The sequence below is a fragment of the Anabrus simplex genome, chromosome 7 (genome assembly GCF_040414725.1).
Source record: "Anabrus simplex isolate iqAnaSimp1 chromosome 7, ASM4041472v1, whole genome shotgun sequence".
Taxonomy (NCBI): domain Eukaryota; kingdom Metazoa; phylum Arthropoda; class Insecta; order Orthoptera; family Tettigoniidae; genus Anabrus; species Anabrus simplex.
In genome coordinates, this window is record NC_090271.1 from 182,262,450 (window position 1) to 182,280,764 (window position 18,315).

Consider the following 18,315-nt stretch of genomic DNA (forward strand, 5'->3'; position numbering starts at 1 on the left):
CCTGCATTAAGGGCTTTTGTCCAGGTGGCAGATTCCTTATCACTTGTTAGCCTACTCTTTACTTACATGCAAAAAGCAAAGCAAAGTCACTTCCGTACAGGCCATGAAGGTCCTTCTAGAAGTGGAAGGTAAAGGCTTCCACCATTGTTAACCTCAGCACGTGATGGTGTAGAGTGGTTAGCTCTACGCCCAGCCGCCTTTGCCCCCAGGAATTTACCTGGTACTCATTTTTGGTGTGGGCTGAGTGAACCTCAGGGCCACGTGCACCTCTGGAAGTGGAAATCTCATTTCTGAAATTTTACGACTTCCTGACGGGGATTCGAACCCACGTCCTTCCGGGCGAACCGAGCCCGCCTTTACCGCCTCGGCCAGGCAGCCCCTTTACTTACATGATTATAGAGAATTTGGCAATTTATCAAACATCTCCCTTGATAAATTATTCTAATTAATTCCTCTTCCTATAAATAAATATTTTTCTCTATTTGTCTTCTTGAATTCCAACTTTCTCTTCACATTATGATCTTTCCTACCTTGCTCCATTCAAGCTTATTCATCTTCTAATGTCGTTTCATACCATTTCTCCATTGACAGCTCGAAACATACCACATAGTCGAGCATCTCATCTCCTTACTCCCAATTATTCCCAGCCCACCATTTGCAACATTTTCATAACAATGCTCTTTCTTTGGAAATCATACAGAACAAATCACGCTGCTTTCCTTTAGATCTTTTCCAGTTGTTATATCAAATAATTGCGGTGTGGGTCCCATTCACTGAAACCAGACTCTGATTGGGGTCTCACCAGTGACTTGTATGCCCTCTCCTTCACATCCTTACTACAACCCCTATACATCCTCATAATCATGCGCAGAGATCTGTACCCTTTATTTACAATCCAATTAATATTATTACTCAAATAAAGGTCTTTCCTCATATTAACACTGAGATACTTACAGTGATCCCCATGAGGTATTTCCACTCTGTCAACACTGTAATTAAAACTTAGAGGAAATTTCCTCTTGGTGAAACTTACAACATGATTTTTAACCCCATTTACCATCATACCATTGTCTGCTGGCCATCTCACAACATTGTCGAGGTGTTTATGCAGTCGCTCACAATCCTATGTAGAATACGTCATGGAAATTTTTGTGAACGGTTCTGTCAGTTGATTTCTTTTTCGGAAGAAATGTCTCAACTAAAAATGTCTATTGTCCAATTCTGCACATTACCATACTGACAAATACACAAATGTCATTCAAGAAGAGTAGGATTGCAGTACTAGTAACACTAATAACATGCGCCCACCAATAATTCCACTCATAAACATCATTTGTTCTGTACGCTTACTGCTTACCATGCTTGCTCTGTTGCCTGACCGTTCATTCTATCCCTGCCACCTGTTCATCTGTTCAGCTAAAGTTCTGGTAACTTTTCACTCCATAACTGTGCCATCATCAGAATTACTATCACTTTCAACATTATTGTTAGGAGAACAAGCTGCAGTATGATCATCTGTCAGTTGAATGTTGGCATGTTGGCATCATTGTTGCATTACAACCAAGAGTTAGAATTAAAGAATTGTTTTCTCAGTATATCATTATGTCTTCATAATTAGGCTGGATTAACCAGATATCTGGATTAATAGGATCTGGATAAACTGGGTTCTACTGCATTTATATTTCAAAGAGTAAATGACTAGAACATTGTCATACTTTTGTAAACATTAGAGATGCTGTGTAGATCATTGAAAAATCCCTTCTTGTTGCTCTGTGGGTACCTTGAAATCATATTGACTGCTTTCACACACGTGCGTGCACGCATGCACTCACACTCACACTCATTCACTCACTCACTCACTCCCCCCCCCTCTCAGGCTAAATTTGTATCTTTTGTATATTTTTATGTGAACTTTGAGATTATTAAAGATTTTCTGTTCCATTATAGGAATTGACTTCACTGACGCCGCCATTCATTATGACGCAGGCTCCTCTTCCCTCTACCTATGCAGACTTTTGGACTATGGTGTATGAGCAGCAGGTGGAAGTAGTAGTATGTTTACTTAGTGATACAGAGGTAAGTCATGTATTGAAGTATCAAAGCCTATCCCTGTAAATTGTTAGCATTTTCACTCACCAGATGAAGGCAGAGTACAATATGTTTCTTACTTAACATTCAGCATCATCTAGTATGTACTGTTTCTCTGTCAAACCAGTTTAATATTTAAAAACAAATAGAACCAAAGGCATTAGAAAAGTTTTGAGAATGTATTTTGAGCATATTTAGTGCAGTATTACATAGAATAGATGAAACGATGCTGAATGTGATGGTGGTGGTGAGTAAATTAAATGGGATCAGAATCTCAAGCAGTCTTTTTAAAAAATCAGTCCTAGGAGAAACCTTGAGCAGGACTATTTTAACTAGAACTTACATTTTCTTCAGTTACATTTCAGTTTTCATATTAGTCCTTCCAGGTACAAGCATTAATAGAATACAGGCCACAAAATACAGATCAAGAACTGGATCCTCTTAGGATCCTCTGGTCTATTTTGCCATGCAAGAAGAATGCTGGATCTCTGTTTCTTTTTATCTCTAATATGCGACTGTTCATGGTCTGTATGGAGATAGCTTTACCACGTAAAACTGTAGTGTAGTTATTTTATCAGTTAGTATCTTGATTGCATTATTGTTGTGAAATCCCCTTGTATAATACATTGTTTCTTTCTTCTGATATATATATATATATATATATATATTTTGTTCACAGAATGCACTGTTTTATTTCAGTTGATATTTTCATATTACTTCATTTTTTGTGAAGAAGATATAAGAATGGCTGAAGGAGGCAGGTGTAAGGAGTATGACTGGGCATTAAGGAGGATAAGGGAAGAGAGTGAGAGTTTGAGGGAGATATTAGTAGTTCCATGGAGGACAGGAATGAAGGCAGCTCTCACTCAAACACAAGGTACGGTTGGTAGACAGGAAGAAGGGGAAGGGAGGGGAGAAGGTACGGAAGACAGGTTGGGTAATGTTTTAAGGGGAAGGAAGTTGAGAGCCTAGGGTTCCTGTCAGAGGTAGAGTTTGGGAAAGTATGAGTCACTGGAGGTAGAACAGCACAAGGAAGATGAGAAATAGGGAAGTGTCCCAGAGGAGGGGTAAGATAAGAGTAGAGGTAGGAAAGGGAAGCGTAGAATAGAGGATAAGAAGAGGGAGTTGGAACAGGATCGTAAGAGGGAGAAAATAGAGGAGGAAGTAGGTTCTGCGGACATCAGGGAAGATCAGGGAAACCAGAAGGGGAGGGATCTAATGAAGTGGGTAGGATTGAGGCTCTGGCCATGGTGGAATCCATTTTTAAGCATGTTGAGAAAGTGTGCAGAGGAAAGGGAACCAGGCTAGAGAATTATCTGAGAATTAGGATAAACCACGTAAAAAACACCAATGGTGGAACCGTGAATGTGATGAAACAGTGGAGAAAAGACATCAGGCATGGCTATTACATCAGTCCCAAAAAACAGAAATATCCTATCAAAAGCTAGTAAAACAGAGAAAAGAAACTACCTAAGTCTTAAGAATAAAAAGACAACATCATAAGGACACCCTGCAGTTAATTGAAGAACAGTTCAATAAAACTCAATCAAGGGACTACTACAAAACCTTCAGAAAGCAGCTCCAAAAATATGAACCCCCGACCGTACTGATGAAGGATGAAGATGGTAAGCTGGCCCATAACAATAAAGACAATGCAGAAATTCTGGCTAAACATTTCAACAAGCTTTTAAATTGTGAGGAACCTACAGAACTCCTTCATTTGGACACCAACACCCCGATAAAAACATCACCAGAGAACATCAGTCCCCCCACAACAAAGGAAGTCTACCAAGCTCTGAATAAATTAAAAAACTACAAAGCACCAGGAGAAGATCAGACCTTTGCAGAAATCTGGAAATATGCAGGAACATCAACAAAAGTTGCCCTCCATCAGCAACTTGTCTCTATCTGGATTAAAGAACTACCAGAACACTGGACAACAGCCCTCATTCATCCACTGCACAAAAAAGGAGACAAAACTGACCCTAATAACTACAGGGGAATCTTGCTCCTAGACATAACATACAAAATATTTTCAATAATCATCCTTAATAGGATAAGTTTACAACTTGAGAAAGAACTAGGAGAATATCAAGGAGGTTTCAGACCCTGGAGGAGCTGTCCTGATCAGATCATGAGTCTGAAGTTGATAATGGACTATAACAGGAGAAGAAACAGAGATATGGTGATAACATTTGTAGATTTCAAGAAAGCTTATGATTGCATCCATAGAGAATCTCTGTTTAAAATTTTAAGACACCTTGGACTACACGCCAAATTAATAAACATGATCAAATTGACTCTTGACTCTCACCAACACCAAATCAAAAGTGAAGTTTAGGGGTGAAACATCAGACATTTGAAATTAAAACTGGACTACGGCAGGGAGATGGGCTCTCACCACTATTATTTAACTGTGCTGTAGAAATGGTAATAAGGGGACGGTTTAGGAAATGTCCCCCCAAAATAAAGATTGGCCGAAAAATCAAAACAAATTGCCTGGGTTTTGCTGACGATTTAGCATTACTAGCAGTGGACATAAAAGAAGCAAAAACCCAGATATCAGAACTTCAAAACATTGCAAATAAAATTGGCCTGAAAATATCATTTGAAAAAACAGAAATTATGCCCCAAAAACCAACACAGCTAAAAGAAGTCACCATAAATGGTAATAAAATCAAAATAGTAACTCAATTTAAATATCTTGGAGAAGTAATAACACATAACCTAAATGAAAAAACCTCAATCCAAATAAGAACAAATAGATTAGCTAAAGCACAAAAATTAACATGGGATATCTACAAAAAGAAATGTCTATCAATAAATACAAAAATAAAACACTACAACACAGTTATAAAACCGGAAGCTACATATGCAGCAGAAACACTCTTTTACCTGAATAAACAATCAAAGACTGACATACTTCAGAAAATTGAAAGGAGGATTGGAAGAACCTGCATCAACAAAAAATACCAGAAAGATGGACAGTGGCGATTAATACCTAACAAAGTCGTGTACAAAGAGCTAGAACCCATTACAGATACTATGCGTAAGAGGAGACTGGGATTCTTTGGACATATCATGAGGATGCAGGATTCGAGACTTCTGAAACAACTAGTACAACACAATCTCGTCTCAAAAAATACCACAACAGGATGTAAATGGACCAGAGAAGTAAGAGAGGATCTGAAGGAAATAGGCCTTACAACAGAAGACACCACAAATAAGATAAAATTGAATACAAAACTCAAGAATACAAACCTTCGCTTTACCCTTACACAAAACAAACCAACAACACGCACATTTTCAACTGAGGAAAGGGCACGAAGATCGGAGCGTCTGAAGTAGTACTGGGAGGACCGCAAAGCCCGAACAATCCCTTCAAGAGACCTGAACGACGGACTGACTAAAGTGATCCTATGTGGTCGTAAAAGAAGAAGAAGAATACAGATGATGAGGACAGTGGAAGGTAAGGAGAAGGTGGTATTTTTTCATGTTTTTGCCATCAACGTAAGGCAAGTAAGTATAGGCCGGGGGGGAGGGGGGGAGGGGGTGCTTGCGTGTACTGACTGGAGGATTTAAATGAGACTGCACTCAGATGGTCTTCTCTTGAACTGCAGTGGTGCATATAATTTAGGTTTGGTTTGGAAGGGTTATAGTGAATCACATCCAGGAAAATGGGGTGAATTGTAGAGCAGTAATGATAGTATGGGCAGCTGGAGTAAAGTAAGGATAATATAAAATTATTAGTGTTAAACTATATTAGTATTCTAAGGAAAAGGCTAGAATTCAATAATTTAATAGATCATCATCATCATTGTACAGTTCCAGATTCTCGGATACTGTTAATGGGCCTCTTCCACTTCTTCCTGTCCATATACAACTTGTCATGGAGAACATCATCCACTGTCCATCCTCTGGTAACTAGATCAACCTTGATCATGTCCATCCATCGAGTTTTAGGTCTTCCTACAGGTCTTTTTCCCTCCATCTGTCTTTCCAAATTTATTCTAGCTGTTCTTGTAGGCTCCATCCTCATCACATGCCCATACCACCGTAGTCTGGATGTGCTGATTCGGCCTAATAGGGCTGTCTTTATTCCGGCTTCTTTCCTCACTTTTTCATTTCTTAACTTGTCCATCTTGGTCTTCTGGATGGTAGATCTAAAAAATTTCATCTCTGATGCTTGCAGTCTTGATCAATCTCTTTTTGTAAGGGTGCATGCTTCAATACCATAGGTCAGTATTGGTATGAAATAGCTGTTAATAGTCTAGTACACTCCAAGATAAATTTGGCATCCGGTTTTATAGCTATCTTGGATACGACCAGAATAGTGATATACCCTGGCCTACAAACGATTGACTTGCGCTTGAGATGGAAATTGATCAATAAACTCGGTCTTAATTATTTTAATTTCCTTTAGGGCATCATCAATTGCATGCAAAGACTCACCAATATTTCAGGAATCAATGGAAGATAGGTCAATAGGCACCTGCATATAGCTAGACAAAAGTGCAGCACACTCAGTAACAATACTCCCGGGTTCAGTACTTTGTATGGCCAGCTCATAAAGCATATTGCTCTTCCTTAGCTGATGCGGATGAAAAACCGCCCGAATCATGATGATAAGTACACGCAACAGTTAGAGAAGATGAGACGAAACAAACAAGGCGAGTTGGCCGTGCGGTTAGGAGTGCGCCGCTGTGAGCTTGCGTCCGGAAGATAGTGGGTTTGAATCCCAATGTCGGCAACCTTCAAGATGGTTTTCCATGGTTTCCCATTTTCACACCAGGTAAATGCTGGGGGGTGTACCTTAATTAAGGCCACGGCCGCTTCCTTCCCATTCCTAGACATTTCCTATCATCGCCATAAGACCTATCTGTGTCGGTGTGATGTAAAGCAAAATAGCAACAGTAGACAAGATAAATGCACTAATTTTTACAATATCATTTACTAGTCGTTGACTTCTTGTTTCTCTTTCAATCTCCAACCAATCTGATACCGTACCGAAACCAGACAGAATTAAAGAAATATGCAACAACCCATGGGTAGTTCAGAGCTGGTGGTACCAAGAAGAATAACGAACCGAGCTCTAGCTACACACTGTAGCAGAAGCGTAGTTGAAATAAGGAACCACACTCTGCTACCACTAACTGCATCAACAGAAAAGCACCAAGGAAAAAAGAATCAAATAAAGAAAATCAAAGGCGGATATTAAGGAAAGAATAAACCCAAATGATTAAAACATTGTAGAAACTGACATGGTTGTTTTAACAACCCATTCACAGATTTTCTTTAAACATACAATATTATCATGAGGTAACTCCTCTGAAATTAAGAATAACAATCATATTGTGGTAGTAACCTGATCGTAAAATACAAATTTAGAACCCGATAACGCTTATATAGATCAAAGATAAGTGATTTTTAAAAGTCCAAAGGGAAAAGACGAATTTCTAATAAGCACCGCACACAGAGAGATTACAATGAATTCTATGGTTTTTCACAAAGGCCAAGTTCGCCGTGGCGAGATAATTCCGAGGTGAAGAGAATAAATTTTAGAGACTTAACAGTATCAGTTAAGGCTTCCCATGATGTGGTAATGCAATGCTGATACAAGAAGGAACCTTGATAAAGTATACTCAATCTGCAGAAGTATTGAAGGATGAAGTAAAATAAAAAAAAATTAAAAAAAAAAAAGAAAGGCGTGCGCTCTCTCTAGTGCCTAGAAGGCGAAATAAAACATGGAAGGTTTTTAAAATGTAAAAATTTGTCATTTCAGCTGAGTAGGCTATTAATTTCAAAACCATGACACTAAATCGTGTAGAGAAATAATTGGAAGAAGACAAGTTGGGAAATAAACAAAATGTGACACAGAATTCTACAGCAGATAGGTCACAACGAAAATGTAATTGGGGAAGGCATTCAAACTCGATACAACTGTATCAGCAGTAGTGGAGATAGTGCACTTCTTTGCTGAACTTCACTCTTGGTCTCAAACCTTGATGATCGACCTTCCCCAGTTTGTACACAGCTGGTACAGTCTTTGTACAACATCTGAATTTTCCTTACCAGTCCTTCAGGCACATTTCTTTTCCTCAGACACTCCCCGTTCTTATCTCTTATAACACTATCATAGGCATTTTCTATATCCAGGAATACAATGGCCAGGTTCTTGCCTTCCTCTCAATACTTTTCCATCAGGATCCCGGTGCTAAAAATTAGATCCATTGTTGATCTGTTACTTCTGAATCTAACTGTTGATTAATGATGGTTCTCAATCTCCTTTCTATGATTTTCTCTAGAATTTTTAGCCCATGAGACAGCAGGGTTATTTCTCTATAGTTGGTGGGTTTCCATTTGCTGCCTTTCTTAAATAGGGGAATTATAAAGCCCTTGCTCCAATCTGCAGGTATTATTTTGTTGTCTGTCCATACGGCATTTAGTACTATGTGCAGGCATTGTATACCCTGGATGCCTGCTGCCTTTGTCATGTCCGCATTCACTTCATCTGCACCTGAAGATTTTCTTTTAGGCATAGATTTTAAGGCTGTCTCAGTTCTGTCCAGGTGATGGGAGGTTCTTCATTGTAGGCTTGGATTTCTGGTTCTGTATCTTGTTCTTGAACTAGTCTATTCAGTAGGTGGTCAAAATGGTTCTTCAGGACTTCTCTCATGTCACTTTCTGTCCTAACCAGATTTCCATTTTCATCTTCAAGTGCCTTTATGGCACTGGTATTCATTGGTTTCCTTTTACCTCTGATATCACTATACAGTAGTTTCTTATTGCCTCTGCTTTCTTCCTCCAGTTTCTGAGTGAATATATTTCACGTCTTGGTCTTTTCTTCTTAACTGTTATTTTAATGTCCAGTTTCTTGTTTCAGTATCATTGTTCGAGGTTTCTGATCTTTGCCTCATCTCTAGTAAGATCCGGTTTATTTTTCTCCCGATCCCTTTCTTTCACAAGAGATTCATTTCCCTGATTGCTGCTCTCACTCTTTCATTCCACCAAGGTGTTTCCTTCTCCCTTGTTTTCATACTTGTTTTTCCACAAACTCTAGTTGCTTCCTTAACCAATGTGTCCCTTAGTCTGGTCCATTCTGCTTCTCCATTTTTCCTTTCATCCCTTGGTAACAAGAGTTTTTATCCGGTTCTGATACTCAGTTCTCTTATCTGTTTTTTGGAATTCCCATACTTTGATTTTGGCATTCCCCTGTTCTATACTTTTGGCACAGAGAAGTTTCTCAGGTCCGCTCCTGATGGACGGTGGTTGCTGTTAACACATTCAATACGGATCATGCGCTGGGCGCTTAGCGCATCATGGAACGGTTGCTAGGAAATGTAAATCACAGGTTTCCCGCATGGTAAGAAAGGCTTTAATTGTCATCCCGCACATTGTGTAAGTCCAGTCTACTAGCAGATTCATCCGTAGCCATATTTGCGCGTGCGTGTTCCGTTTCCCGCGTATTTCCTCTCCAGAGTCGTCATCATACGTCGTCATTCATTTTATGGGATCTTTGAGCAACAAGACCACTTAAATGCAAGCTATGGCACTACATTTTCTGTTTATTCATTCTTCAGGAGAATTACGGGTAGTTCCGCTTTTGAAATAAATAAATTCCACTACTGCAATATGTTCAGTAAAAGAACTGAACTTGTAATTATCGTTTATTCTTGCATCATATGTGTGTATAACACGAAAGAACTTCTAATTGTCACTTATTCCTCATCACATTTATAAGTAACTTGAAGGAACGTGCAGCAACCATTTTTGACTGCGTCGTGATGCTTATGTTATCATTTTATTTATATTTTTTTCTGATGGCCGACAATGTGGTTGCTTCAACATCACGAGACCTACCCAATTAGCCAAAGTATTTCATTTTTGTTTGTCAAATTCTGTAATTGAGAAGTGTAAATATGAATATATTTAGGTCTGTAACATACTTTATGCATTTATTTGCTGTCCGCGGTAAATAATGCACAGCAATCTACCAATGCGCGTGGCGCGTGATCCGTCTGGTGACCAGTATTACTTCTCAATTTCAACCACCGTGTGGGTCACGCACCAGGCGCGTGAGTGGGATAAGTCCACGAGTTCGATAGAACTCGTCCTACCAACGTACAAAACTTCGATAATTACAACTTTTAAAGAGTCCCACACAAATATTTTGCTCAGGTTGGCGGGTATGTCACGCTCTGCTAATACGCAGTGAACGTATTTTAAGGCTCTCGCTGGGTATTACTCTGACATCTATTACCATTCTGCTCCTTTCTTCACCTGAGATGACATAATCAATTACAGTCTTGTAGTCCATCCCAACTGTATCGTTTTATCTTATGGCTCTGTCTTTTCTTGAACTAACTTTCACCATCAACCCATTCCTCATAAAGAAGTCAAGGAGTTGTTCACCTTCCATATTTCGTCCACCATATCCATGAGGTCCTGTTACGTTCTCATATCCTGTTCTATCCGTCCCAATCTGTGCATTGAGATCTCCTATAATGAGTACTCTCTCTGTACTAATAACTTTTTCCAAATCATCAAGAAACTGGTTCTTATCCTCTTGATAAATCCAGTTTGAGGTGCATACACCTGTACTAGTTTTTCTTTCCCTAAATGCACAGTCACTCTTATTATTCTCTCACTAACATACTCAATGTCAGCAACTCCTCCTAGATCTTTACTCATGATGAAACCAACACGATTCCTCATCTCTCTGTCATTTCCATGCTAATACAGTGTATACTGTTTCCTTAATTTCTTCATTGCTTTCCCTCTCTATTTGGTTTCACTCAGCCCCAGTATCATTCCTTTCCTCCTTTCCATGAGGTCCACTAATTCTTTACATTTGGTGTGATGTAAAGCCACTAGCAAAGAAAAAGAAAGAAAGACAAAAAAGTTCTCACAATTTTCTGAGAGACTAAGTTGATGGTCCCGATTCGTGTTAGTTTCCTCTGGAATTTTTGTATTTTTGCAGAACCCTGTCTATCATCAGGCCATAAACCATCATCCCTGACATGAGTCTGCTCATGCTGGCGTCTTAATTTAGTTGATAAATGCATTCCGAGGCTCTTACATGTTTTGAAAGCAACTACAAATAAGCTCATTTACTGCCTTGCTAGGCCTAACGTAATTGAGGATTTTCTTTCGGGGTTTACTCCCTTAGCCTTTGAGGATCCCTCCTCATCCCACAAGGCAGTGGGTTCCATCTGTACTCCCCCCAGAGGTATGGGCTGCCAGCTCCACCATACCAAATCATATTCTCTGCTTTTGCTGGCTTTGAGGTCTCCCTGGGCAGGGCTGCCTCAGAGGGTCCCTACCTGTTACCTTGAGTAATTTAATAGATACTAGCTGATGTACCCGTGCTTCACTACGGGATTCTCGGAAAGACTGACTTGGTGGTTTTCCTAACTGAATTCAACGTAGGTCATTACAAAAACGTCAGTAGGAATGTAGCGATTGAAAGCAATGTTATCATATAAAATACTTGATCAAATGAAAAACCGCACACTTTCTCACTTTCAACGAACAGTACTACGGTGCCGATCTAACAGTCTAAAGTTCCAGAGCTGGAATAACCAGGTCGCAGACTGCCGTGAACACTCCTCTGTCATTATTCCGTTAAATATGCACACTACTCATTCCAATCAGTGCCTCAGAGTAGGGATTGAATAGCTCGAATGCTGTGATGAACCAGTGTGTTACGTACCAGTAATATCAGAAAATGTGTGAACCAGAGGAATGGCATGCTAAAGAAGAAAGTTATCTAACTCCCCAGCTACTTCTCGCCAATATACAGGCAGGCTGTTACGCTCGGTACGACCAGGTGAGTTGGCCGTGTGGTTAGGGGCGCGCAGCTGTGAGCTTGCATCCAGAAGATAGTGGATTCGAACCCTACTGCTGGCATCCCTGAAGATGATATTCCGTGGTTTCCCATTTTCATACCAGGCTGTACCTTAATTAAAGCCAAGGCCGCTTCCTTCACACCCCTATTCCTTTCCTATCCCATCGTCGCCATAAGACTTACCTGTGTCGGTGCGACATAAAACAAATTTTAAAAACCCTCGGTACGCTGCAGTAATCCTGTCTATCGGGGATGAGTGGAAAAAGAAGACAAAAAACACATCACAACAAACAATGGTCAATGTAATGTTATTGTTTATAAAGTTTGAGCTTTCTATATTGCAGACCTTCACATTAGTTTTCTTTCGACTCTGTGATATTAGGGCGTCTTACAAAATTATATCGTAGACTGTAGTTCCTTATTCTCAGACTTTACATACCGATTTTCACTAAATTCTGTTTAACCATTTTCTCGTGACTCGGCGGTGACATGGACTTAGTAACAAAAATCCAAATTCATGAATATCTCTGTGATTATATATGGTATGGTAACAACGTATAAGAGATAAGTGATCGGAAATTTAATAACTTCTTACATAACTACTACTAACTTACGGCATAACTAAAGTTATGTTAGTTATGTAGTATTTATCGATACGATCACTAATAACATAAATAACTTATTTGAGAATTACACTTCAGGCCTTCCCCTAAACTACCATTTCACTTAGCGTGAATTAAATAATTTGTAGCCTAGGTTGTAGTGGTTCATCACCTGACTTTACATACCGATTTTCATTCAATTCTTTTCAGCCGTTTTCTCGTAATGCATGTACATACATACATACATACAGACAGACAGAAATTACGGAAAAGTAAAAAATGCATTTCCTTACTGCTGTGGACATGACCGATACAGAAATACCATTCTTTTCAAATTCTGAGCAATGTACAAACAAAATTCTTTTATATATATAGATATACTGGTATTTACCAGTAAACTGAGTAAAGTAATATTATGATTGTAGAAATATTTTCCAAGAACTGTAGTGTTTATTGTAGAGACAAGATAGATTCAATAGGAAGGGAAGTATTCATACTGGTGAAAGACGAATTTACAAGCTACGAAAATGTTATGGCACAGAAACATGAAGTTCTAGGTGTAAGGCTCATCTCTAAAGATAATGAGCACCTTGTCTTTTTTGGGGTGTACAGATATGGAAATGGTGACACTGATGATGATACGGAATTGCTTGACAAGATACTGTAATCAGCTATTTGGGGAATGATACAGAACGGAATCTGACTGCAGCAGGTGATCTCAGTTTACCATATGCTAACTGGGAAGATAATGTGAATGACTGAAAACATGACCAACAAATGGCAAATAAGTTAATCTGGAAAGGGTAGCCGAATCAGAAAGTGATGGAACCAACTAGAGGGAAAAATATTCTATACATGGTCGTAATGAAACAAGATGAGCTCTATAGATGAACTGAAGTGATAGATAGAATAAGTGATCATGAAGCTGTTGTCGTCCTTGTTAAAAATAAATGTGATAAAAAGAAAGGTGTTTTTAACTAGAGGCTTTACGTCGCACCGACGCAGATAGGTCTTATGGCGACGATGGGATAGGAAAGGCCTAGGTGTTGGAGGGAAGCAGCCATGGCCTTAATTAAGATGCAGCCCCAGCATTTGCCTGGTATGAAAATGGGAAACCATGGAGAACCGTCTTCGGGGCTGCTGACAGTGGGATTTGAACCCACTATCTCCCGGATGCAAGCTCACAGCCACGCGCCCCTAACCGCATGTCCAACTCGCCCGGTAAGGAAGGTTGTAAATTACCACATTGTTGACAAAAGAGGCACGAGGGGAAATTTTTAAAAGTAATTATGATTAGTGAAATTTCTAAATAAAAATTGAAACTGTTTATGGAATGGGTTTACACTTGTTCAGGAGTGTGAAAACAGCCATGTACCATTAAATGTAGTAGGGAAAGGCAAAGAACCACTATATTATTCTGCAAGTGCATTCTTGTATTGAAGGTTGACGATCGTTCTGGCATTTTGAACTTTCTATTTAGCAACTTTCAAAAGTAAATTCTTGTTTTTGCTATATCATTTATGTAGATTTCAAAGCCATGATATGTGACGTCTCCCAGGTCCACGTTTACCTGCAGTCTTACCATGGAGTACAAATTGCAAGAATTTACTCATTCTCCCCCTCATAATATGACCAAGATAAAGAAGTCTATGAGCCTTGATGAAAAGAAGAACCTGAGTTGTTTTATTCATCCTTTCCACCTCTACAGTATTCCTGATCTTCCCAGCCGATGAGATGCGAAGCATACACCTGTAACCGAGTGAATTGGCCGTGTGGTTTGGGGTTCACGCAGTGTGAGCTTACATTCGGGAGATACTGAGTTTGAACCACACTGTCTGCAGCCCTGAAAAACCATTTTCACAATAGGCAAATGCTGGGGCTGTACCTTAATCATGGCCACTTCCTTCCACTCCTAGCCCTTTCCTAAACCCATCGTCGCCATAAGACCTGTCTGTGTCAGTGTGACATAAAGCAACTAGTTTAACACTAGAACCACGGCTGGGTCATTTGTGATCCAGGTGTTAGTTCTTTCTTCTCTATCCTCTGAAAAAGAAATATTTGTATCAAGTGTAGAGCCTATGAATATACCAGTACCTGTGCTGGATATTTTTTAATACACACAGTGTATTTTGATGTAGAATATTAACTATACAAATAAGGAATATGTGGACAATAGGATTGCCCCACTTCGCTGACCCACTATGAGTCCAGTTCTAAGCCCTTGCTCCTATGACACTGCAAATGTACAGTAAAGCAAGAAAGGCTTCCATCTCCTTTTTTAGAGACCAATCATCTGACATCAGTACCCACAATGTACATTATGCTGCATATAGCTTATATGTAGGAATGGCGCTTCACACGACACACAAGTTGAGAATACATAATATTCCTTGGCTGTACACATGCTAAAAATATTTTTCTTTGTAGCAAGTAGGGAAGAAAAAACAACAGCTGGGTCACAAACGACCCAGCCGTGGTTAGAGTGTTAAAAAAATCACCTGTAACACCACATTTCAAAAGACCCTAGTGTTTTGTAGTCATTCTGTGTTACAGTCCATCCTTCCATTCCATACAGCAAAGTTGGAAAGATATAACATTTGAGAATGCAAACTCTAAGATCAAGATTGAGTTCCTTGCTGCACATTATTTTTTAAAAATGAATATTGTATGCTCTGTGCTTGTTCAACTCTTTGTTTTCTTGTCTGTATTCCCATTGTTAATTCAGAAAGCATCCAAGATATTTGAAATATGAAACTCACTCTAGTATTTCTTTAACCCCCTGTGGGTGGGGGACGCAGACAAAGAATACACCCACGGTATCCCCTGCCTGTCGTAAGAGGCGACTAAAAGGGGCGACCAAGGGATGATTATATTAGAACCATGAAACTCTTTGTGATTAGTACCACCACGCGGGGTACACCATGGGTCACTTTTCCTTGCGCATAATACCACTATGTTAGGTACCAAATAGGTTTGTGATTAGTAGCAAACGAGACCGCGACGGCTTTTACAGTACCTGTGATAAGTAGCACTATCTGAGCGACACCCTGGGATGACGGAACCCATGGTTCTGGCTTGCCTATGATTAGTACCCACTATATGAGGAACACCACGGGATAGTACAAGTCCCTGCAGTTAGTATACTTAGGTGATGAACACCATAGGTCTGCGTTGCCTGTCAATGGTGCCGCAATGTGCGAAACACAGTAGGTCTGTAATACATGTGCGAATTTCATTACCTGTGAGTAGTACCATAATGTGCGGAATACCGCAAGTATACGCTACTCTTGATTAGTACTGCAACATGACAAATACCATGGTTCTACTTTTCTAGCGATAATTACCATTATGAGGACCCGATGACTTGGATTTTGGACTCCTTTCGACTGCAAGAATCATCGATTCAGTATTGTGCTATAGAAGCAGTCCCCTGGTCAGTAATACCATTGTCTTATGCCAGCTCGCATGTCAGGCGCTGTGGGTCAGTTCCACTGATCGTTTTATATCCATATCCACCCACCCACCCACCCACCCACCCACCCATTTTTTGTCCTCATGTTTTGAATTGTGGTCAGTGGAGGATTTTTGGGTTTTTAATTTTTAATTTCATTTCGTCTCATTTCGTACCATTAGGGGCTGATGATCTAGATGTTAGGCCCCCTAAACAACAAGCATCAGTCAATCAATCAGTATTTCTTTACAAAGTATTAATTGGATGTTGGTGTTTCTGTTCCTACTTATAATCATAGCTTGGTCTTTGTAACATTAATTTTCGAGCCTCTGTTGGTGCAGGCAGTGTTAACTCTCTCAAGCTAGCTTGCAGATAATCTCTTTTCAGCAAGAAGTGGTGTCACTTGCAAAATGTAAGTCACTTATACGTTTTCCATTCACCTGGATGCCTGATGATGATGATGCTTCAGATGTGAAACAAGAGAGGGGATAAAATACAACCCTGGTGAACTCCAGATGAATTTCTATTTCGTGGGAGAATTCTAACACTGCCCATTTAGCTCCAGTGTAGATTTACAGTACTATGCTACAAATATCACTGCTATCAAGCCTGATCTTTTGGAGAATCTCAATAAGTTTCCCATGCTGTACTCCATCAGTTGCCTTTTCAATCTACAAAACAAGCTGACACATCTGGGTTCATGTCACATTATTGCTGGATTAAGACTACTTGTGTGTAGAACAAGCATCTCTTGTACCAAGACCATTCCTTCGCCATAAGACCTATCTCTGTCGGTGTGACGTAAAACAAATAGAAGGGAAAAAAAGAGACCATTCCTGAAACCAAACTGTGATTCTGAAATGGTTTCTCCACATTTTAAATAAATTTTCATATGGATTATTTCGAGAAACAGTTTCCTTACAGGACACACTAGTGATGTATTCCTCGCAATGTTTGGCGTTCACTTTTTTAGGCAGAGTAATAAATGTTAATTCCAGTCAGTCCTCTGGAATAATGCCAGTTCAGTATATTGAACTGAAAAGATTTGTCAAAATGGTTATACATTTTCCATCCAACATTTTCAGGATCTCAGAATAAATCTCCTCTGGTCCAGCAGTTGTGGCAGTCTTCCTCTGTCAAAGAGCGTGTTCAACCTCAATCACAATATATCCAGGAGAAATCCTTGCATTAGATCAAGGAAAATATGCACTTTCATTTTTGGTCCAAATTCCTTAGTTCACATACTTTTTTGGGGCCACAGTTAACAACCAACATCATTTGTGAATTCCTTATTTCACTTTACCTTTGTTTGGCATGGTTAACAACCATAAACATCTCTAAATTGACTTCTGTGAGGTTCCTGTGCTTGTCAATCAATATGTTTCTTATGGGCAGAGCAAGACTCCTCTACATCACAAATTATGGATGCAAACATGCTAGGTGAAATTCTTCAAGTTTTCACCACAAAGAACCTTCTTCGCTGAACAAAAGAATCCAGAGTCCAGGTTCGCATTTATGTCCCTGTCCACTTTGTTCTTCACCCCTCCACCCAATTTCCCATGGGCATTACTGGAATTCCACAACAAATTACATTGAGTCTACTGGTGGCAGGCTTATGGCTTAAAACTTGGTTATTGTAATGGTTAATTAACAGAAGTTTTTTTTTTTAAAATGTAAACTGAATGCTGCTGCAAATTTTTACATTCAAATGCTGCTTGTTCATCTCTGAAATGAAATAAAATAAAATGAAAATGAATTTACTTCAGAATGAACTAAGAGAAATATTAATTTCAGTCATTACAGTAACTACGTATCAATTTTATTTCATACCGATTTAATGACAGTATATTATGGGACTGGTGAAAGTAAAGGTACAGTTTACAAGCTAGTGTGAAAATGGAAAATAAAAATCTGAGGATATTACTTCTTTGAAAAACAATTAAAATGTACATTTAAACTGGATATTATGTACATTATATGAGGTGCTTCCGTGGCTCGGGCGGCAGTGCGCCGGCCTCTCACCACTGAGTTATGTGGTTCAAATCCCGGTCACTCCATGTGAGATTTGTGCTGCAGGACAGATTTTTCTCTGGGTACTCCAGTTTTCCCTGTCATCATTCATTCCAGCAATACTCTCCACTATCATTTCATTTCATCTGTCAGTCATTAATCATTGCCCCAGAGGAATACGACAGGATTTGGCAGCCAGCACAATTCCAATCCTCGCCGCTAGATGGAGGCTTCATTCATTCCATTTCCTAACCCGGTCGTATGACTGGAAACAGGCTGTGGATTTTCATTATGTATATTAATGTATATGCATTTTT

At 39.4% G+C, this 18,315-nt stretch overlaps 1 protein-coding gene across 3 annotated transcripts in view; it reads left to right on the top strand.

Moving 5' to 3' along the window:
- mop (myopic) overlaps positions 1-18,315 on the top strand; it is a 310,174-nt gene that overhangs the window by 198,090 nt on the left and 93,769 nt on the right. For all 3 annotated transcript variants that reach the window (XM_067151489.2, XM_067151488.2, XM_067151487.2), the window contains exon 15: positions 1,948-2,076. In XM_067151489.2, coding sequence (XP_067007590.2) covers positions 1,948-2,076 — 129 coding nt within the window. The remainder of the gene's footprint in view (positions 1-1,947; positions 2,077-18,315) is intronic.